General features: G+C 41.6%; 1 protein-coding gene across 3 annotated transcripts in view; it reads right to left on the bottom strand.

Moving 5' to 3' along the window:
- Positions 1 to 22361, bottom strand: part of AZIN1 (antizyme inhibitor 1) — a 35929-nt gene extending 13568 nt beyond the window's left edge. Inside the window, exons 1-4 of one of the 3 annotated variants that reach the window (XM_047783488.1) lie at positions 22222 to 22361; positions 17099 to 17236; positions 9136 to 9280; positions 1118 to 1315 (exon numbers count right to left, since the gene is read on the bottom strand). In XM_047783488.1, coding sequence (XP_047639444.1) covers positions 1118 to 1219 — 102 coding nt within the window. In that variant the 5' untranslated portion in view covers positions 1220 to 1315; positions 9136 to 9280; positions 17099 to 17236; positions 22222 to 22361. Of the gene's footprint in view, positions 1 to 207; positions 389 to 1117; positions 1316 to 9135; positions 9281 to 17098; positions 17237 to 22221 lie in introns of those variants that run through there. The other 2 variants (XM_047783487.1, XM_047783489.1) reach the window with 2 other exon arrangements.
- Between the last annotated feature and the right edge of the window lie 278 nt (positions 22362 to 22639).

Below are 22639 nucleotides of genomic sequence, written 5' to 3'. Positions count from 1 at the left end.
GCCATGAAGACAATATTGCTGTTTTCTACTCTAAAATCTACCATTATTTGAAGACAAACATTATTGGAACTTACTAACCAGGAAATAAGCATGATTAGAAATCATGAGTCATGTGTGACAGTGGTATCAAAGTTAATCCATCCTTAAAAGACATGCTGCCATCCCTAATGTTCTGACCTATAGAGTGTTTATAAAAGGTCGCCATACTTGCAATAGGAGGTTCTCAGAGACATGAAAGAATTAACTGTAGATTGGCTTGGCTGTAGAATAGATTTAACAGTAGGATAAGTATCACTTCACTCTCCCTCATTCCCCCTAAAAAAGAATTCTGATGGCAGAAGAGAGAAAAAACAGGATTTTGCTGGTGTGTGAGGAGACTTGAGCACATCTGTAAAGGTCAAGAGAAGTAAAGAAGTTTTTTGGGTATCTTATTACTGAACACCAGTAACATCATAACAATTCTTCAAATTTGAGACATATAGGAAATTAGCTCCAAAAAAACAAATTCTATCAGTAAGGCAATAAACAAAAATAATTCTTCTATCAGCAAGTACAGAACAAAAATGATCTTAAGGAGCAGTAAATATGATTTCATACTAGTTGATACTTAGGGCAGTGGAGAATAAACATCCAGTATAAATTCTCTGTTAACATATATACAGCCAAGATTACCTGAAATATAAATCAATTCAACTAGTATCCATGAGGATGTGGGTTCAATCCCTGGCCACGCTCAGTGGGTCAGGGCCCTGGCATTGCCATGAGCTAAGGTGTAGGCTGCAGACTCAACTCGTATCCCATGTTACCGTGGCTGTATGTGTAGGCCAGCAGCTGTAGCTCCAACTGGACCCCTAGCCTGGGAACTTTCATATGCTGTGGGTGTGGCCCTAAAAAGCAAATAAATAGAAAAGGCTGTAGGAGGTTTTTTGGTTTGTTTTGTTTTTGTTTTAAACATGAGCTATAAAGAAAGCCTCACTACTCAAAGGCAGCAGGGGTGTCAAGACCTGGAAAAGTTAAATCTGAACGAAGTACTTTTATCAGATTAAGATCTTGTAAACAAAGCATTAATGTTCTAGATTTCAAAACTTAATACTATTTTGAGGAATGACACACTTACCAGGGTATGTTCATAAACATAGTTATCAATAACATTTCCAAGGTTTGTTCCTTCATCCAACAGGCCAACGGAGTAGTTTGCATCGTCAATAAATCCTTTCATCTCAGCCGTATTCCACAAAGCCGAAAGTCATAAACCAGGAAAAACAAGAGACGGGCCGCTAAGCCTTACGTCTGGGTCCTTAGAATATGCAACAAACTGTCAAAAGAGAAGTTATTTCAAAGCCTTGTTATTTCATTAGTTAAAAATGTATGTGTTGTTGATCAAAGTATGCTAATAAGTACCTACTTTAGCAGAATCTGTTGTGATTATTTAACTTTCAGAAACACTGGATCACTAATAAACTTTTTTTAGTGCCCATTTTAAAGCAAGTAAATGTGTACTTACATATCTAAAAAACAATTTCTTGAAAAGATAATCCACACATATGCACGATTTATTACAAGTCAAAACTGTCAATCTTATTTACACAGAGTTGCAGGCGTAGTCTGTTTTATTGGTCTTGTTTTGTGGTTCTTCGTAACATACAATTTTATTCATTTTAAGTACAGAAAGCTAGCGAAATAAATATCTGCAGCTAAGAAATCAAAATAGTCTGTACTTTACACACTGCCTGCCACTTATCAGTGTGCTACCAGGTAACTGCAAATAAGTGTCTTCTAAGTAAAATTCAAGAGTAGATGATATCTAAGTACTAGGAATGAGTCAAAGTAGAGACTGTCATTTTTACCCCCCATTTTCGGCTGCCCCCTGGCATATGGAGCTCCCGGGCCAGTGATTAGATCCAAGCCACAGCCTCAACCTAAGCCAAAGCTGTGGCAATGCCAGGCTGGGGAATGAACTTGGGTCCCAGCACTCAAGACACTGCCTATCCCATTGTGCCACAACAGGAGCTCCTAGAGGTTGACTTGCCAACAATCTGACCCAGACTGCCTAGACCCCACCAAAAGCTAAAATAGAACCACCTAAATCAAGTTATGATGTGCGTTGATTTGGTTTCTACACTAGAAGTCAAAAGACCTGGTCCTGGCTATGTTATTTAACAGCTGTGCAGGAGTTGCCTGGCAGCCTAGTGGCTAAGGATCTGGCATTGTCACTGCTGTGGTAGCAGGTTCAACCCCTGGCCTGGGAAATGCCGCACGCACTCGTGTGTGTGTGTGTGTGTGTGTGTGTGTGTGTGTGTGTGTGTGTGTGTGTGTGTGTGTGTCTCTCTCTCTCTCTCTCTGTTTGGGAGGGGGGGAATATGCTGCACCCCTCACCCAACCCCAAGCTGTGCGTGTGTGTGTGTGTGTGTGTGTGTGTGTGTGTGTGTGTGTGTGTGTGTGTCTCTCTCTCTCTCTCTCTGTTTGGGAGGGGGGGAATATGCTGCACCCCTCACCCAACCCCAAGCTGTGCATGCTACTTCAAGACTGTTATAAAAAAATAAAAATAATTCTTAAGAGTTCCCACTGTGGTGCAATGGGATCAGTGGAAGTCTCTGGAGTGCTGGGACAGAAGTTTGATTCAGGGTTGCAGCAGTTGCTGGTCACGACTATGGCTCAGATTTGACCCCTGGAAATGCATATGCCATATGACAAAAAAAGAAAAAAAAGGTAATGATTCTTACAGTATATAAATAAAAACACTTGTTATAAGTGTTGACTGAGAAGAGCTAAAAATTAAGCTGCCAATTGTCAGATATGCAAGAATGCCATTATAATTTGAAACTAGGTATAAGCCATGGACCTATACGTCCTGAACCACTTGTTTACTAAGAACTCTAATTTTTAAGGGGGCATCAGACTAAATCCAACCCTTCCACAATCAAACTTTCCCCCTTTCTCCAGATCACCCAAGTCCTCTCCCCCTTTCTCCAGATCACCCAATATCCTCGACTAGCATATACTGACCTAAGTTTATCTTCTTTGCTGAATTCACTGGTCCTTAGATTACTTTAGGCAAAGATTTAACAACATAAAGTCTATAAAAAAACAGGTCCTATAGACAGGATGCTACCTATTGCCTGGGACTGACTTCTGTCTGCTACAGTTAATAGTTGCCAGCTAGCTTTTGGCAACTATTTTAAAACCTGCACAGCTTTTCCTGTGTCCTCGATTCCCCCTTTTTCCCTTTCCCCTCCCTCTGCTCTATGTTAGAGTTCTCCTTGGGTGACGGCCCTTGTCCTAAAAATATACTCCATTTCAATGGTTCTTATGTGTCAGCTTTTAGAAATTGCCAAAACAAACTCATCAATAAGCCATAGCACTAGTAAAATTTCATGTAAAATAATATTTTAAAAACACTAACAGCTTTATTTCCAAGAAATCAACTACATTTAGTTTAGCTCTTTCAGGCAATGGTAGAAAATGACAAGGTGAAGACACTTTCATCCAAGGAGTTAACTTAGGTGCATCTATGTTAAGACCTAATACTTATACAAGTAAAATCAAAGCCTGGACATTACTTAAAAATTGTTACACCAAAAATGACAAATCTGTGCCCAGAAAGTAGACATTTTAGGCTTGAGGATACACATTTAAGTTTATTTTAAGACCATTTGAAACATGAATTTTAGGTGGATATTCAACTATGCACTAAAGCAAACAGAACAGATAAAGGCTACTCATTTATTCATGATAAAAATACTTAATCAGGAGTTCCTGTGTGGCTGGGGGTGGGGCACAGGAGAGGGATGGGGGGGCGGGCACTGTGTCAGGTGACACAGTGTCCATGAGGATGCAGGTTCAATCCCTGGCCTTGCTCAGTGGGTTAAGGACCCAGCATCACCACAAGTTGCAGCGCAGTCACAGATGCATCTTGGACCTGGCTGTGGTATAAGCCAACAGCTGCAGCTCCAATTCAACCCCTAGCCTGGGAGCTTCCATATGCCACAAGGTGTGGCCATAAAAAAGAAAAAAAAAGTGGGGGGTGGGGAAATAATCAAGATCCTTAACCTAGTATTTCAGCTCATGATTTTCCTAAGTATATTCTACTCTATATGCAATATTTACTTGGGAACCTTGGGTTCACAATTATGGACCATCACAGGCAACTACTACCAAATGCAAAGTCTAGTTTGTCAGACCCTTAACCCAATGCACCACCAGGAATTCCTTCATGTCTAGCTTTTAAAGCCAGGACAAGATGAACCTCAAATTTCCTGTAGCTACAGTGTTTTTAGAAAGGCTAATTTTCCTCTAACATCAGAATCCTAAATAGTTACAAAAACATCAGGTCCATTCACCCTAGTCTAACCTGAATACTCTTGATAGCTTTTTCTAGAGTAGTATGATTATGGTCATAACAATAAGGATATTTTTTCCAACTATTTTCAAACTCATAATTAACAGGTTCAACACTCTGCCTGCTAAACTAGCTTATATCTAAAAGCAAATTTTTTTTTTTTTGGTCTTTTCTAAAGCTGCACCTGCAGCACATGGAGGTTCCCAGGCTAGGGGTTGAATCGGAGCTGTAGCTGCTGGCCTATACCACAGCCACACCAACTCGGGATTCGAGCCGCATCTGCCACCTACACCACAGCTCACGGCAACACTGGATCCTTAACCCACTGGGCAAGGCCAGGGTTGGAACCTGCAACCTCATGGTTCCTAGTCAGATTTGTTAACCACTGAGCCACGATGGGAACTCCTAAAAGCAAACATTTTTAGTAGCAGTGTGCCAAATATTTTGTACAACATTCTCTTAACCCCTTAAAACCAATGATGGTATCATTCATTTTTCATGAAGACACTGAAACACAGAACTAATTAGGCTAGTCTAGAAATGCTGACGATCAAATTACAGGCACATACATTGCAGTACACAAACATACTGCAGGTTCAGATCCAGACCACTGTAACAATCATCTCCCTAAGGCAAGTTATACAAAATTTTTTATTTCCCAGTTCATACAGAATTTATGTTTACACTATACTAACTGTGGGAAAAAAAAACAATGTATATACCTCAATTGAAAAATGCTGTTGGAAAAATGGCACAGATAGACTTGCTCAACACAAGGTTGCCACAAAACTTCAACCTGTTAAAAATGCATTATTGGAGTTCCTGTTGTGCCTCAGCAGTAACAAACCCAACTAGTATCCATTAGGATTTGGGTTCAATGCCTGGCCTCGCTCAGTGGGTTAAGGATCTGGCACTGCCATGAGCTATGGTGTAGGTCACAAACATGGCTCAGATCTGGCATACCTGTGACATAGGCTGGCAGCTAGAGCTCCAATTCGACCCCTAGCCTGGGAACTTTCATATGCCACTGGTGCGGGCCTAAAAACACACACACACACACACACACACAAAAAAGGACGGAAGGAAAGAAAAACAACGCATTACTACCAACTGCAATAAAATGAAGTTTTCCTGTATGTTAAAAGGAAAAACCTGTCTCCCAGCATTCCTATTCTTAGACAACACAGAACTCCCTTATTTTGGAAATCCAACACAACTCAGTCTCTTTGATAGAGCTTTAATTATACCCCTATAATCAAATAACCATTTCTCAGGCATAAATTCCCATAGTTGTTCATTAACGCTCTATGTAATAAGTTTATTCACATATGGTACCAAAACATCCTATCATGCCCACTCATGGCCTTTTAAACCTTCCTTCTTAAATTTTCCACATTTCGACCTTGTTCCTTCCATACCTTTTCTCCAAATTTTCAGGTAAACCCTGTATTTGAAAATGTTTTCTTTTCATCTATCTTATTAACAGTTTACATGCAATAACATGCACCCACATTTTGACAAATGTAACAGTGTAATCACAAACACCATAAAGATAAATTTATGTCCCTTTTGCAATAAATCCGCAACTCCTCCTCAGGCAACCATTTACCACCTGCTTACTGTCACTACAGACTTGTAGAAATGAAATAATTTTAAACAATAAATGGCCAAACTAAAATAGCTGACAAATAAATGTACTACCAACATGAATAAGAAAAATGGGAAAGCACGCCCTGCTCTAAAGGAGAAAGATTTAGAGTACATTTAGAATGGGGCATCATTGAAATATTAACTCTCCCTTCTGAAGTAACCATTTGGGTTAATTTATACCAATCTCTAGCTACCTGACAAAAGGACTGTGATAGAACAATAAAATAAAATTTCCTAGTTGGCAGTACCTGACAAAAAGGTTGAGACCAACACACCTGAAACCCCTAAAAACAGACGTAAATGCAGTATTTTTTCTTTTACCTAATTATACTGAGCACCACAATAATAACTGATAAAAACTCATACTAAGTCCCACTGGGGTGCAGTGGGTTAAGAATCCAAATGCAGGAGTTCCCAGTGAGGTGCAATGGAAACAAGTCTGACTAGGAACCATGAGGTTGTGGGTTCGATCCCTGCCCTTGCTCAGTGGGTTAGGGATCTGGCGTTACCATGAGCTGTGGCATAGGTTGCTGATGCGGCTGGGATCCTGTGTTGCTGTGGCCCTGCTGTAGGCCAGCAGCTACAGCTCTGATTTGATCCTTTGCCTGGGAACCTTTATATACTGCAGGTGCGGCCCAAAGAATCCAATTGCAGTGGTTCAGGTGGCTGCAGAGGTGTGGGTTCTATTCCTGACCCAGGTCAGGCTAAGAATCCAGTGTTGCTGCAGCTGCAGCTCAGATCCAAACCCTGGCCCAGGGACTTCCAAATGATGTGGGTGCTGCCACTTAAAAAACAAAAAGAGTAGTTCCCGTTGTGGCTCAGTGGAAATTAACCCAGACTAGCATCCATGAAGATGCGGGTTCCATCCCTGGCCTTGGTCAGTGGGTTGGGGATTCAGCGTCGCTGTGAGCTGCAGTGAAGGTCACAGACATGGTTCAGATGTGGCATTTCCATGGCTGCGGTGTGGGCTGGTAGCTGTAGCTCCAGTTAGATCCCTAGCCTGGGAACTTCCATATGCTGCAGGAGTGGCCCTCAAAAATAAAAATAAATAAATACTAATATTCTATATACATAAAAGATGGTAAATGTGGAGATAAGTGAGCTTTATCTTGATTTATTTTCTCAGATGTTCCCTAGGAAGAAGGCTAATTTCCTAACGCACAGGAGGTGCTAAGAAACAGATGGACAAAGGCAGATTCTACGAATGAGGAATTTCTAAACCTAAGGGTTATGGTGATGACAGGGAAGAACTCCCTGAAGTGTGCTGAAAAAGATGATTCATCTTTCACATTCTCAAAAGGAGCCCAAAGCCTTGATATGCAAGTGATCACTGTAAAAGTAAGCTCAACTATCAGTTAAACACTAAAAGCTATGCCCAGGAATAAAATAATTCTTCAAAAGAACCCACAAAAACACAAAGACCTTCAGGAAAGAGGGTTTCTAACACATTTTGAGCCAACAAACCCCTTTACTCAAAGGAAATGTCACTTGGAACCCCGTATTTTGAACGACTGAAAAGGCTCAAGTAGGTGGCTAAGTATAGGCTGCTCTTAAGTATGTACTTTCTATCCCTAATCTCACTGCAAGAGCTGGAAAAAAGCAGTTCACAATCATACCCTAAGAAGTCTTCCTGAAATTTTCTTAACATGTAAGCAAAAATAGTTTAAAGCTCCACTGCTGCAAAAGGGTTATGATCTACATTTCTGCTTTATAAGGCACTAAGAAAATATTTGACTGTGGTTCCTGTTGAGGCTTATCGGTAAAGAACCTGACTAGTATCCATTAGGATTCAGGTTCGATCCCTGGCCTCGCTCAGTGGGTTAAGGATCTGTCTGTCGTAGATGCAGCTCATATCTGGTGTTACTGTGGCATAGGCTGGCGGCTACAGCTCCAATTTGACCCCTAGCCTGGGAACTTCTATGCCAAGGGTGCAGCCCTAAAAATGCTCCCCCAAAATTGACTAAAATTTAAGAGATATTTAAAGTTATTTGGTGATTTGAGTTCCCACGTGGCTCAGTGGTTAACAAATCTGACTAGGAACCATGACGTTGTGGGTTCAATCCCTGCCCTTGCTCAGTGGGTTAAGGATTTGGCGTTGCCATGAGCTGTGGTGTAGGTCGCAGACGCGGCTCAGATCCCGTGTTGCTGTGGCTGTGGCATAGGCTGGCGGCTACAGCTCCAATTCAACCCCTAGCCTGGGAACCTCCATATACCGAGGGAACAGCCCAAGAAATGGCAAAAAGACAAAAAAATAAATATATAAATAGTTACTTGGTGATAATGCTAAACCAAAAATGTGTGACACACATGTTCTAAAGACAGAATGAAAATTGTGCATGTACTGGGGGTGAGCAGTTTATACTGTATGTCAGATCCACCAAGGTAATCCATGCCACAGGGAATTTCCAGGAACCTCTCCATTAAGAATGCAGACTCAGGAGTTCCCATCATGGCTAAGTGGTTAAAGAACCCAACTAGTATTCATAAGGATATGGGTTTGACCCCCAACCTCACTCAGTGGGTTAAGGATCCAGCTTTGCCGTGAGCTGTGGTGTAGGCGTGCAGCTACAGCTCAAATTCGACCCCTAGCCTCAGAATCTCCATCTGCTGCAGGTGCAGCCCTAAAAAGATAAAAAAAAAAAAAAAAAAGAATGCAGACTCAAACCCAGGTAATGCCAAACATTTCTATGTAAATCTTGGGCTCTCTTCAAAATGCTTTGTAACTTAAGAGCAAACCTATTTTTAATAAAGGCTCCAAAATTCATTTTTAATGACACTAACTAGGATGTGCTCTCTACTAGTAAGAGCCTTTAGGCTATTTTCATAACCAAACACCTTAAAATACAGTGAAAAGAATCTCAGTTTCACACTAAAACAATTGCTGCAATCACAATACTATGTAATAGGTGATTTCCTCTTGGACATCACAGCTAGGAAGAAAAATATTTAACATTCCTTATTTACACCTTCATATTGGTGTTTGGGGATGATACATTTTTCATAAAGAGCTGCCAAGGAAAGAAAAAGCTCCCAAAACCGCACACTGCTCCCTGGAGCCTTTCACGAGGTCCTGAGTCCTCATGCCATCGAGAGGGCAGCTCCAAGAGGAATGGTTGCAGCAGCTGGACACTTGCCGTGTTACACACCTGCTACAAGGGCTTCTACAGTTGATTGTACTTCAGAAGAAACTGATACATCTCTCAAATAATCACAAGATAATGTCTGGCAGCAACAGCCCACTTGACACCAAGCTGGATGAATATGTCTTGGATTTCTGAAGTGAAGACCTCCCTGGAAGTAGAACAGGGAGAGCTGAAAGGTTGAGAGTACTGTTTCACAGACATCTAAGCAGGAAACCCAACCTTAACACATCACCAAATTTCTAAAAGAAATTTTACTCATTAAAAATGAAAACTTAAAGATATTTTGAAACTTATACCACTACTATTACTCTAAAGAAGCCTAGGGGCACTTCTACCTTTATTTTTTTTTTACATAGGCATTTGACAACTTAACACTCAGCTCAGCTTAAAATAGACACAATGCTGTGAAAGTCATCTTGGCATTCCACATCTGACAGAAAAATGTTACTTACCACACAGAATACCTTTAGAAATAACTGGATACAAGAGAAGGATGATTTTGGTACTACAAACCTAAGGTCTGGAGCAGGCTTCCAGGAGGGTAGTTTCAGGAAATCTACATACTATAACTGGTAGTCAGAAAGAAGTTTCAACAAATTGTGTATTCATAAAACCATATAAACTTTTGTTGTATTGGACCATAAATAAATGATGTACTTTGGATAATCAGGACAGGGGTTGCTTTAGTTGACAGCAAGAGTGAAGCCAGTAATGGCAATAAACAGATGAAGTTTTTTAAGTGATAAAGTTGAAAAAAACGTAACTCTAGTGGAAGAACACAAAGGTGACTGACAGCTGAAGGATTATTTTTTTAAAAACAGGTAAGAATATACATGAAATATACGGGGGCAAGGGGGGAGAGTCCTAAAGGAAATAAATGAGCCTAACAAACTAAATTTGAAATGCTTGTATAAAGGCTTCCCAATAAAATGCCTCACGATTCTAAATACATCTTAATGAGAAAATGGAAACACAGGCTTTTCACAACAATGTACTTTGTATAAGAAATTGACAAGATCAGGCTCCCTTTTTAGGGAAAAAGTCTTGACTATTTGATGTGAAAAGTAATTTTTTTTTTTTTTTTAACAACACAGCCTGAGACATAACACAAAACATTTCCATTCTTCAAATTAAGGTAAAAAGATTTTTGCTTAAAAAAAAAAAAACAACTAAAATTTTTCTTGAGTATGCATGTACCCATACAGAAGTAAATCCCAATGGTAATTAGAATGTAGTAACACTACAGATAACTACTGTAAAGTAACAAATAAATTAAATAATCATATTAATTTCAAGCTTTCTAGCTGTCCTAGTGCAGCAAAGGGAATAAGCCTTGAAATAAATGCACTTTACTATTTTGATTACCTTAGTGCAAATCTCACTAACACCTCACCAAGGGTAAAACTTCTCATCATATAAAGCAAGTATGCATTATAATTATTGCAGTAAATACAGGTTAAGGACAAGTGAATACCTTAGAATCCCCTATACATCTTTACCCAGTAGCAGCTGTTGCATTTCCTCTAGAGTAAAAGCATGTTCATACTTTTCTAGTCAACATTCCTCTATATGCCCCTAGAACATTGGCTTTACTGGTTTTGCACTATGAATGGAATCAGCTGTTTGCCTACCATGACTTCTTTTGCTCAACTTTATTTTCAAGTGCTTCATGCAGATAGATATGGATAGAGTCAAGTCAGTTTGCACTGCTGTGTACTTTCTTTGTAGATAAGTCACATATTTATCCAAACAGGACCTATGGGTTATTTCCCATTTTTTTGCTGTATTATTATAAGCACTATAATTTCTTGCCATCATTTATGTACCCAAAGGGAGCATTACTCAAATTGTGGTCTGCAAACTAGCTGATCTACACCTTAAGAACTTAAGCAGCATGCTACCCGACATTCTTGCATGAGAGTCTGTCTTGCAGACTGGCAATTTAGGTAGTAGCAGTAGTCTAGGGCCACATACCTGGGACCTAGAAACTGCTGGGTTGTTAGTGAAAAGTTGTTTGCAAGCCTTCTGCTCATTTTCCAACGTTTTTTTGTTTTTGGAAAAAAAAAAATTACCTGCTGGAGCTCTTCATCAATTCAAGATTAACAAATTTGAGTATTATTTATTTATTCTGTTATTGTGTCCATGTTGAACATACTAGGATAGGTTAATCTTAATCTACTTTGCGTCATGCTAAATGTAACATGCCAATCATGTTTTACCTAGAGGATGAGCTAAGAAAATACCATACTTATTTAGCAGCTCTTCATAACCTAGGCAGAGGGATCTTTGTAGTAAAAACACAAATTAGATAAAAAATAATCTAAAGTCATATATTCAACATAAATCTAAATTAATTTCAGCCTGTATAGCACATAAAGTCATAGCTGGGAGTTGGATCCTAAAAACATGCCGGACTACTAAAGAATTCAACTAGAATATAAAACTGGGGAGTTCCTGTCATGGCTCAGTGGTTAACGAATCTGAGGAACCAGGAGGTTGCGGGTTCGACCCCTGGCCTCGCTCAGTGGGTTAAGGATCCAGCATTGCTAAGAGCTATGGTGTAGGTCGCAGATGCAGCTCGGATCTGGCACTGCTGTGGCTCTGGCGTAGGTTGGCGGCTACAGCTCCGATTAGACCCCTAGCCTGGGAACCTCCATGTGCTGCAGGTGCAGCTTTAGAAAAGACCAAAAAAAAAAAAAAAAAGAAAAAAAAAAGAAAAAAAAGAGAAAAAAATATATATATATAAAACTGAAAAACTCTTACAGTTAAGGAAGTTTTTACTAGACAAATCTGAAGAGAATATAATTCTTATGATTCTTATCGATATTTTAAGATTAACATGGCTAATACTACTCACATTCACAGTAACAATTATCCTAGAGTGAGTGAGGCTGTCCAACAGGAACTTCATGACTAAAATGTTTTTTGTTTGTCCAAAACAATAGCCATTAGCAGCATATAGTTTTCAAATACTCAAAATGTATCTCAAGCAACTAAGGAACTGAATTTATTTTATTTAGTTTTAATTCTTTAAATGTATACAGCTACGTGGCTGGTAGCTACCTGGACTGAACAGAGTAGCTCTATAGGATGCTGTTTTTTAAGAAAATTTTAAACTTCTTAAGATCAAGTCCACACACATCACAGATTAAAAACACAAAAGGAGTTCCCGCCGTGGCTCAGTGGTTAACAAATCTGACTAGGAACCATGAGGTTGCAGGTTCCATCCCTGGCCTTGCTCAGTGGGTTAAGGATCTGGCATTGCCGTGAGCTGTGGGGTAGGTGGCAGATGCGGCTCGGATCCCGAGTTGGTGTGGCTGTGGTGTAGGCCAGCAGCTACAGCTCCGATTAGACCCCTAGCCTGGGAACCTCCATATGCCGTGGGAGTGGCCCCAGAAGAGGCAAAAAGACAAAAAATAATAATAAAAATAAAAACACAAAAAAACGTGATACCCCCAAGTAACTCTGAGGAGAAAGAACAAAAGGTAACAAAATTGTACACCAAGTAAATCCTAGAGAAATGAAAATGTGTACTTAAGATAGTGAACAAAATGCAAAAAGCATAGAGCAGAGCATTCCAAAAGGTTTATCATCTTGGCTCCTGTTCCAAGTCACTCAGTTACAGGTATTTAAGACCTCATGGTGGCTGAGTATGGCCTGGACAGGCTGAACTTCAACAGCCTAATAATCTTTCCAACTCAGTTTGCTGAACAAATATTTTCCATTCCTGACAAAATGTTCTTCACATTATTCACTGGGTTGTAGAAAAGGACCAAATCTGTTAGCTTGTGACAAATTGCTTAAGTGTACATGGATGACCCTGGAGTGGAAACAAAGGACAGGAGTATCTGTTTTCTAGGCCTTACCAGCATGTGAGAGCATTTTACTTATATTAACAGCCTCTTTATGCTTGCCAGCCTAAAACAATAGCTGACCATTTACCTAGATTTTAGTTTACATAAGATACATCTCCAAATGCTTTTTTGAAGGCAATGAAGTACCCAAACTCAAAAACTCTGAAATAAAACCAAAGAAGGGGAGTATAATGGAACACAGATTGGTATTGACTATTAATTTTCTCAGTTCTACAACCTTCTGTAATCAATGTAAGAACCACTTTATCCCATGGTCTACACTGCAGTTCCCGTCATGGCTCAGTGGTTAATGAACCCAACTAGTACCCATGAGGATGGGGTTTGATCCCTGGCCTTGCTCAGCAGGTTAAGGATCTGGCATTGCCATGAGCTGTGGTGTAGGGCACAGACTGGGCGGCTGTAGCTCCCATTTGACCCCTAGCTTGGGAACCTCCATGCGCCTCGGGTTTGACCCTAAAAAGACCAAAAAAAAAAAAGGATCTACACTGCTTTCCAATCTATTTGGCCCTCCCAGGAAAGAGTCTACATTTACCTAAAGAATAAATACTACGTTTCCTAGGGCCCCTTTTATCCATTAACATGCTATTATTCCCATTGGGTTTATATGAAATGATTTTTGCTACTTTACACAAGTGATGAAGCATCACCATCACTGTATGCATATACATACTTTAAAAACTGGTCTCTAAATCTGTGTATTTCCATGATTGTTTTATTCATCTTCGTGGTCAAAGAGCACCAACAACCATTAATAAAAGATCTGCCAAATTTGCTTGCATCACAGAATCTTTACCAAAACTTAGACATTTCTCCATGATGATCCAAAAACCTACCTTTTCTATTCAATTAACAGTGAAACATGAAGTAATGCCACCATGTAAATTCATAAAGAATATTTTATTTCCTTAAAGCAATTCAAATCTAGGTAAAGCAGGCCCTTTTTAAAGCACATGTAAATATTAACAAGAATATTAAAATTTTTAGAGTCTGTTTAAACAAACCAATTTCCCATTCTTAGATACAAAACATTAAAAGGTATACGCTAATTAATGATTATTCAATGGCTGCACCAGATCTGCCAACAAAAAATAGCTGGCTTCTGTTCTTCTGGAATAGTCTTTAATCTATTATTAGCTTAAGCATTTAAGATATTTTTACAGTGCTCACACATTATACCACACAATATATTCAAAAGAAAAAAAAATAAAAAAACCTTACTGTGTAAGCAACTTAGAAAGTTTCCAGATAATGAAATGAACTATCTCAAAATTAAGATAACCACCCATCATGGCTCAGTGGTTAATGATTGTGACTAGCATCCATGACAATGCAAGTTCGATCTCTAGCCTTGCTCAGTGGGTTAAGGATCCGGTGAGCTATGATGTAGGTCACCAGCTATAGCTCTGATTTGACCCCTAGCTTGGGAACCTCCACATGCCACAGGTGCGGCCCTAAAAAGCAAAAAATTCAGGTGGTTGCTTGATATAAATGAAGCCAAATCCTAGAGTTTAGACTACCTGCACAGAAATCCTACTGGAGTAATGGAGTATAACACAGTTCAAATAGAGTTAATGTAACCACACATCTTGCAATGCTATGTGCCAAGTATTTTCCATGAAGACTAGCATGTTTAAGTCCTGTCAGTGATTTCCAATTTTCTAAATAGGATTTCAAATGTCTAGTATCATAAACTCCTATTGCTGTCTGAAATGCACATTTCTGAAATGTAGACTCTCTTGCCATCTTTACTAATTCTAATCCAGAAAATCTTGGGGCCAGATATCTCACTGAATTCAAAATTTCTCAAGATTTTAGAATGGCAGTTTAGAACACATACTTTAAACATATTATATAACACCTTCCAGGAGGCATGAATCAACATGTCCAGAATATTTCTGTAGCAAAATTTAGGAATATTAACACTAAATGGGATAAGTCAAAATAAAAATAGCCTCAAATCAACTCAGATTCAGGTCAACGTTTTGTTCCCAAATCAAGTTAAGTCACATCAAGGAAGCTATAAAAATTTTTAACTTTCAGATTTTGGAATTATATGAATAAGGGATTGTGGCTATAGCTTTATAGCAAAGCACCAATAGTTTCATTTAACATAATACACATTATACCTGGGTATAGTAAGTCAGTCACTTTGATTGCCAGAACCTGCATTTTCTATCTGTGCCCATCCACACTACACTCCACACACAAAAAAAGAGGGGGAAACTATAGACTTTTTGTGTTCTAAAATATATTCATTATCCTAAACGGACTGTTTCTGTTGTGGCTCAGCAGTAACACACTAGTATCCATGAGGGATGGGGGTTAGATCCCTGGCACTGCTCAGTGGATTAAGGATCCAGCATGGCTATGTGCTGCAGTATAGGTCACAGACCCGGCTTGGATCCAGTGTTGCTGTGGCATAGGCCAGCAGCTGCAGCTCTGATTTTGACCCCTAGTATGGAAACTTACATGTGTTGTAGGTACAGCCCTAAAAAGAAAAAGAAGAGTTTCCCTGATTTGGCAGAATCATTTATTAATGTATCAGCTTATTTCTCAAGTCTAAGAGGAAATGCTAACAGAAATAAACATAATACAAAGTTGTTTCTATTAAAGAGACTTGAAATAGAAGAAGCCTTTTCTTTAATAAGGCCTTGCAGTTTGCTCTTAAATCTTCATCAAAGAATCCACTCCCCACTATGGACTCAAATACACCCCACCCAGAAAAGCTTTAAATCTCCAAGCCAACGTGGAAGAAAATCAGATATGCTAGAAACAGAATAGATAACTAGCAAAAATTAAGAGAAACTGGTTTAGCACTGAACTGGTGGTAACTTTACTTTTCTTGAATATGCATATAATATACTTGGCTAAAATGCAGATTTCTGATTCAGGTTTGAGTGGGGGCTGAAAGTCAAGTCTATCTAGGTGATGCTAATGCTACTGTTCAAAAGACCACAGTGCATAAACAAAGGGCAATTAAAACACTCAAAAGAGGCATTCCCTCCGTGGCTCAGCTGTTAAGGAACCTAAGATTCACAAGGATGTAGGTTCGATCTCTGACCTCACTCAGAGGGTTGAGGATCTGGCATTGCCATGAGCTGTGGTTAGGTCTAAGACACGGTTCAGATCCTGTGGTGTAGGGCGGCAGCTATAGCTCCAATTTGACCCCTAGCTTGGGAACTTCCATATGCCTCGGGTGTGGCCCTAAAAAGCAAAAAAAATCAGGTATAGTAAGAAACTATCCTTGAAAATCTCTTGGGAAAGGCAGGATGTTGGGAGACAACATCTATCATCTCTCAGCAAGTCCTCTAAAAACAACCAGTTTTTCCACCAGGTAAGTATTATACAAAGTCATTTTGTGAAAAAGAATATAAACTCTAGAAATAACATTGTATCTGTCAAGATGCTCATAGCTAGAGTCACCTCCTATATCCCATGCTCTGGGATACAGCTTCAGTAAGTGGAATGGGAAACAGAACCTTCTGCTCTTTTTCAAAATGTCTTTTTTGGTGGCTCAGTGGAAATGAATCTGACTAGCATCCATGAGGACGCAGGTTCAATCCCTGGCCTCACTGGGTTGAGGATCCAGCGCTGCCGTGAGTTGTGATGTAGGTCACAGACATGGCTCGGATCCTGTGTGGCTGTGGCTGTGGCATAGGCCAGATGCTACAACTCCGATTTGACCCCTAGCCTGGGAACCTCCATATGCTGTGGGTGCAGCCCTAAAAAGACAAAAAAAATTAAAAAATTAAAAATGTCTTTTTTTCAATCCACCAAATTAAATGATGTGATTCAATAATGTGATAAACTACTGTCCACATCTAATTTAAAAAAACCCAAATCCTCCCCAACTTATATTTAAATCTGGACTAGTAAGATTTCCTAAAACTTAGCCCACAGTATGTACTTAAGTACAGTAATACAGTGACCTAGTCACTACTAAACAATGCACACAACTGAATCAACTTTAAGAGTCACTGCACTTTTAAGTAGTAAATATAAGTTCTGAAAGAGACTGAGCAACAAGAACTTTCCTTTACTTCTATTTTACAAGACCCTCCACCACTCTTGTGAAATATGAAAATACTTACATGGACAAGTTAGGAGATGGAACCCCCCTATCATCAGCTAGGTTCCCAAGGTGGCTCAGCGTTGAAGTCGAACTGCTCTCTATACAGCACTTCTCCTAGGCCCTCTGGGTAGTTGTATACTTGGTCAGAAAGTTCGCCCTAAAGGAAAAAAAAGTAGTGATATTAAGTACTATGTTTAAAAATGTTAGAGTTCCCGTCGTGGCGCAGTGGTTAACGAATCCAACTAGGAACCATGAGGTTGCGGGTTCGGTCCCTGCCCTTGCTCAGTGGGTTGACGATCCGGCGTTGCCGTGAGCTGTGGTGTAGGTTGCAGACGCGGCTCGGATCCTGCGTTGCTGTGGCTCTGGCGTAGGCCGGTGGCTACAGCTCTGATTCGACCCCTAGCCTGGGAACCTCCATATGCCGTGGGAGCGGCCCAAGAAAAAGCAACAACAACAACAAAAGACAAAAGACAAAAAAAAATGTTAGCTTGTGTTTCGAGGTTAAATTCACAAAAATTAACTATGGGAAGAAGTTTCAGTTTTAAAAGTGTTTCATTAAAATTACATTACATAGGCGTTCCTGGCTCAGATTACCCCTGGCCTGAGAACTTCCACATGCTGTGGGTGTGGCCAAAAAAGGGTCACATTACATGAAATGATGTTTTCAAAGGATTTTTATCAAAGTACCAAGAAGTACTTGATAAGTACCTTATGTGGTAATAAGCACTTCCAATCTGCTAAGAATACAAAATTCACATAATTTGAGGTCATGGTCATTTTACCAAGTTGCTCTCATCTTCCTACTCAGTTTCCAGCCTTCATCTAATTTTGTTTTTATTTGTATTTGTGCTCTAAAACCCGAATTTCTAAGTGGCCTAAAACTTAAAAGTGTCCAAGTACCCTCACCAACTTGGTGTGTATGCAAGGCTGCAAATGTAAAATACTCTAGCATGATCCATTAGTCTGAAATGATTCAGAATACTTGTTTTACTCTCCCAATTTCAAGTTTTTCTCTGCTCAAGTATAAAATCCTATGACATTTTAAGAAGGTAAGGAAAACATTTTGGAGTTCCTATTGTGGCTCAGTGGGCTAAGGACCTGACTAGTATCTGGATGTGGGTTAAATCCTCGGCCCACTCAGTAGGTTAAGGATCCAGTGTGGCTGCGGTGAAGGCCAGCAGTTGCAGCTCCGACCCCTAGCATGGGAACTTCCATATGCCGTAGGTGCGGCCCTAAAAAAATTTAAAAAGATAAAAAAACATGTTGTGACTTAGCTAATACAACCGCCTATGGTTTACCTCCTCCTCATACCTACCAGATCTAAGTCACTCTACTGTAACTAGGAACAACATATGAATGCAAACATGCTTGGCACAAAATGGTACGGTTTTTTGTTTTGTTTTTGTTGTTGTTTTTGTCTTTTTCAGGGCCACACCCGAGGCATATGGAGGTTCCCAGGCTAGGGGTCCAATCAGAGCTGTAGCTGCTGACCTACGCCAGAGCCACAGCAACACCAGATCCAAGCCTCATCTGCGACCTACACCACAGCTCAAAGCAACGCCAGATCCTTTAACACACTGAGTGAGGCCAGGGATCGAATCTGCAACCTCATTGCTCCTAGTGGAATTGTTTCCACTGCGCCACGATGGGAACTCTGCAAAGCAAATTTTAGAAATGGTTTTTACCTATTACTGTTTGATTGGACAGACTTATCACCTCTAAACTAAACCACTACATCTTTACTTCTATTTGTAATTCAATGATTGCTACTTTTAAAGTAATACAACCTAACAGTATTTGCTAGAAGACGGGTGGTAAGGAGACCAGAAAAAAAAAAAAATGATGAAAGTTAGTAATTTTAAGAATCTGAGATTTCAAAGCACTCTAGGCACATCTCAAGCCTATCTCTCATCTCAACTAGGATGGAGCACCCTTGAGAGAGGGAAAATGTTGTTTCAATTTGGGGTATCTGCTCACATGCTTAATGACACCTTATGGAAAATGAGGGAAGAACCATGCCAACATGTAACATTACATTAGATTCCAGCTAAGTATTCCAAAACAAAGGTTCCACACCCAGGTAGTCTTAAAAATAAATTAAAAGCCGACTCATGCTGGATAGAGTTTATTCTCAATTACCCTAAGGAATAGGATAATTATCCTGGCTGAGACATTTTCACACACATAAACCCCATATATCCATAGTTCTTTTTCTGTTTAACGCGACCCAACTGCAGTTATGAAATGTTAAAGCCATTCAACTTCAGACATTCAAGAACATTCTTCGGGATCTCTCAAACACTTCTACCTAACAAAAAAGACAACAGAACGAAATCAACTTGGAAAGGAACCTTTCTTTTTTTAACAGCCTCACCTGCGGCACATGGAAGTTCCTGGGCTTGGGTCAAATCAGACCTACATCCGAGACCTATGCCAGAGCCACAGCAACACCAGATCCAAGCCACATCTGTGACCCACACCGCAGTTTTCAGCAATTTCCAATTCTTAATCCACTGAGCAAGGCCAGTTTGAACCCCAATCCTCATGGATACTAGTCGGATTCTTAATCCACCGAGCCACAACCCTAAAAGGTACATTTCAATGTAAATAAAAGCAGTATCAGGAATTCCTGCTGTGGCACAGTGGGTTAAGAACCTGACTGCAGAGGCACCAGGTTTGACCCCCCAGCCCGATGCAAGTGGGTTAAAATTATCTGGCTAGGTCACAGCTGCGGCTGGGATTTAATCCCTGGCCCGGGGAACTTCCGAATGCCATCATTTAAAAAAAAAAAAAAGAAAGAAAGAAAGGAGAGGGAGGCTAACAAAGCCTTTTACACACAGAATAAACAGAATGTCCATTCGTATAGCTAAGATAAACCATGAGTGGAGTTCCTGTTATGGTTCAGTAGGTTAAGAATTTGACTAATATATCCATGAGGACAGGACGCAGGTTCAATCCCTGGCCTTGCTCAGTCGGTTAAAGGATCCAGCGTTGCTGCAAGCTGCAGTGTAGGTTGAAGAAACAGCTCGGATCTCCCTGTTACTGTGGCTGTGGATTAGGCTGACAGCTGCAACTCCAACTTGACCCCTAGCCTGGGTACTTCCATATGCCTTAGGTGTGGTCTAAAACACCAAAAATAAATAAATAAATAAATAAATAAATCATGAGAGGGTAAATGAAAATTTGTAAAAAAGGAGATCTAGGGAAAGAAAGTATTCTCATTTAGAATGGTGTTTATATTACTGGATCAGATACAACACTGCAACCAAATTCCTTAATTGAAGAAAATGTCTTGCTACATCTTGTCAAATAGCACAGGGAGAACTAGAATTGAGGTTGTTGTTTTTTTTTAATAAACAGTCAGAATCATGCTTGCCTCTTTCAATGGGTAGAGAGGGATGGAGTTTGAGGGGAAAAAAGAACTTTCTGGGTTGGGTGAAAATGTTCTACATCTTGATAGAGGTTTGGATTACACAGCTGTATTTGTCAAAAACCAAATGGTACATTTAAGATTTGAGCATTCTGCTGTTATGTGAGTTTTACTGAAACAATTACTTAAAAAGAATACTTAGTATTGAAATTCTCTTTAATGATATGTGCATACTCAAGCTGGAAGGGTGAAGGGTTCTTTCTGGTGTCCCCAATTTACTTTGAAATACAAAGTAAGATGGACTGATGGCTAGATAGTTCAATGACAAATAAAGCAAAGTGTTAATTGTTAATTGACTCTACGTGAGGGTACAATCTTGCCTCTTTAGTTTGAAAAATTAAGTTAAACCTGGGCGGCAAGAGTAATGGCGCTGATTACACGATTAGGGCTCGTACTATCACCTAAAATCATCAGTAGCCTATCTCTCCTACTTAATGTAAACTCCTCAGGGCTTACTTGCCTTCAGAACCTGCACTCGCCTACATTTGCAAAAGTAATCAAAAGATCATCAGGGCCTTGCCCTGCAATCTTTAGCAGGATTTCTGCCAGGCTTGTCTCCATTAACTTTTCCTGATCATCAGTTTCTCTCTTGAGACTCCTCAGGTTCCCATTCAAGCTGGGGGCTCAACCATGAAAACACAACGGGACACACCTTAAAATGTAACCACGACGCAACCACAAAATCCAGTTAAATCTCCTGAAACATTAGGGGTTGAAAACTATGTCCCCGACCGTTTCAGGCTTCCGTTAACTAGCAGCTTAGCCTAGAAAACAAACGTTCAGGATATACATTGGGTTGAGTTAAAACACGACACCACCACTAACTGCTAAAACAGTACTTGATAAGGCACCCAAGACTACCGCTCTCCCTCTCTCTGCCCAGGAACCGTGGCGCGGACAGGAAAACGAAGCCATAGTGACTAATCCTAGGGCTCCAGGAGGTGGCTGGGGTGAGTGAAGGCGACTCGGCCCAATCAAGAGCGCCGCAGGGGGGCGGAGCGGCAGCCCCGAGGCTTCCAGAAGGGGCCAAAGGCCTCTCGCGCTCGCTACCTGACACCGGGGCTTCCCCGCCGCCGGGCCCCTGGCGGCGTCAGCTTTCCTCCAGCAGAGGGGGGCCGCACTCCCCGCACCCTCGAGAACCCGTCCTCCTCCGGCAGCTGTCATAGGAGGCCGGCGCCGGGCCCGCCCCGCTCCATTCATAACCTAAGGCCGCGGCGGTTGCAGCCGGTCGTGCCGACCGCCGGGCTGCCGAAGGCGAAGGCGCGGCGCCGTTCGGGGCCGGGCGACGGGACCCAGGCCCCTCCGGGCTGTGCCCGGCCCCCTCCCCGGAAACAGCAATGCACCACGGGAGCGGGGTGGGGGCCGCACGCCGCCGGGAGGAGACGCCGACCCCCGGGGGGCAAGACCCCCGCGCGCGCCCCCACAGGCACACGCCCCCTTGCCCCAACAGCGGCGGCTTGGGCTCGGTCCCGGTTCGGCGTCCGCCCAAAGGCCTCGAGGCGTGCCCGCCGCCCCAGCCCGCCGCGCCGCAGCCGCCGCGGAGGCACCGGCAGCCGCCACACACGCCGCCGTCCGCCATGTTCGAGGCGGCCGGCCGCGGAGCGCTGCGGAGACGCTGGCCCGGCGGCGGGGCCCAGCCCAAAGCACCCGGCAGCTGCCCGAGGCCAGCCCAGCGCCCCGGCCCCGCCCGCGCCTCTCCAGTCGGTACTCACGTGAGATAACGGCCCAAAGAGTCGGGTAAAGCGTCTTCTCTTTTTCGGCGGAATTTTTAAAGAGGGATGTGGTTACCTTGAGCAGAAATACCCAAGGCGGCCTGGGCCATAGGCTGCGGGGACGACGTCGGGGGAAAAGCGCGGCACCGACACCAGCTGTGTAGCAGTGGCGGCGGCGGCCGAAAGAGAGAAATACAACAGCGCGGTCAGAAGGAAAACGGCGGCTGGGTGCGGAGAGGATTCGGCCTCGTCACACCGCAAAGCAGAAGAGCGAGAAAGAATGAGAAGAAGCAGAACAGGCGAGAGAAAAGAAACACCACAGCCAAGCGAAGAGCCAGAGTGTGTGGGAAGGCGGTACTGGAGACGCCAGTATTTATGGTAAGGGGGCGGGGTCTAGTGATGTCACAGCCGGCCGGGC

The sequence above is a fragment of the Phacochoerus africanus genome, chromosome 6 (assembly GCF_016906955.1).
Source record: "Phacochoerus africanus isolate WHEZ1 chromosome 6, ROS_Pafr_v1, whole genome shotgun sequence".
NCBI classification, from domain to species: domain Eukaryota; kingdom Metazoa; phylum Chordata; class Mammalia; order Artiodactyla; family Suidae; genus Phacochoerus; species Phacochoerus africanus.
The sequence above is the reverse complement of the archived record's forward strand: the minus strand, read 5'-3'. Positions and strand labels throughout refer to the sequence as shown.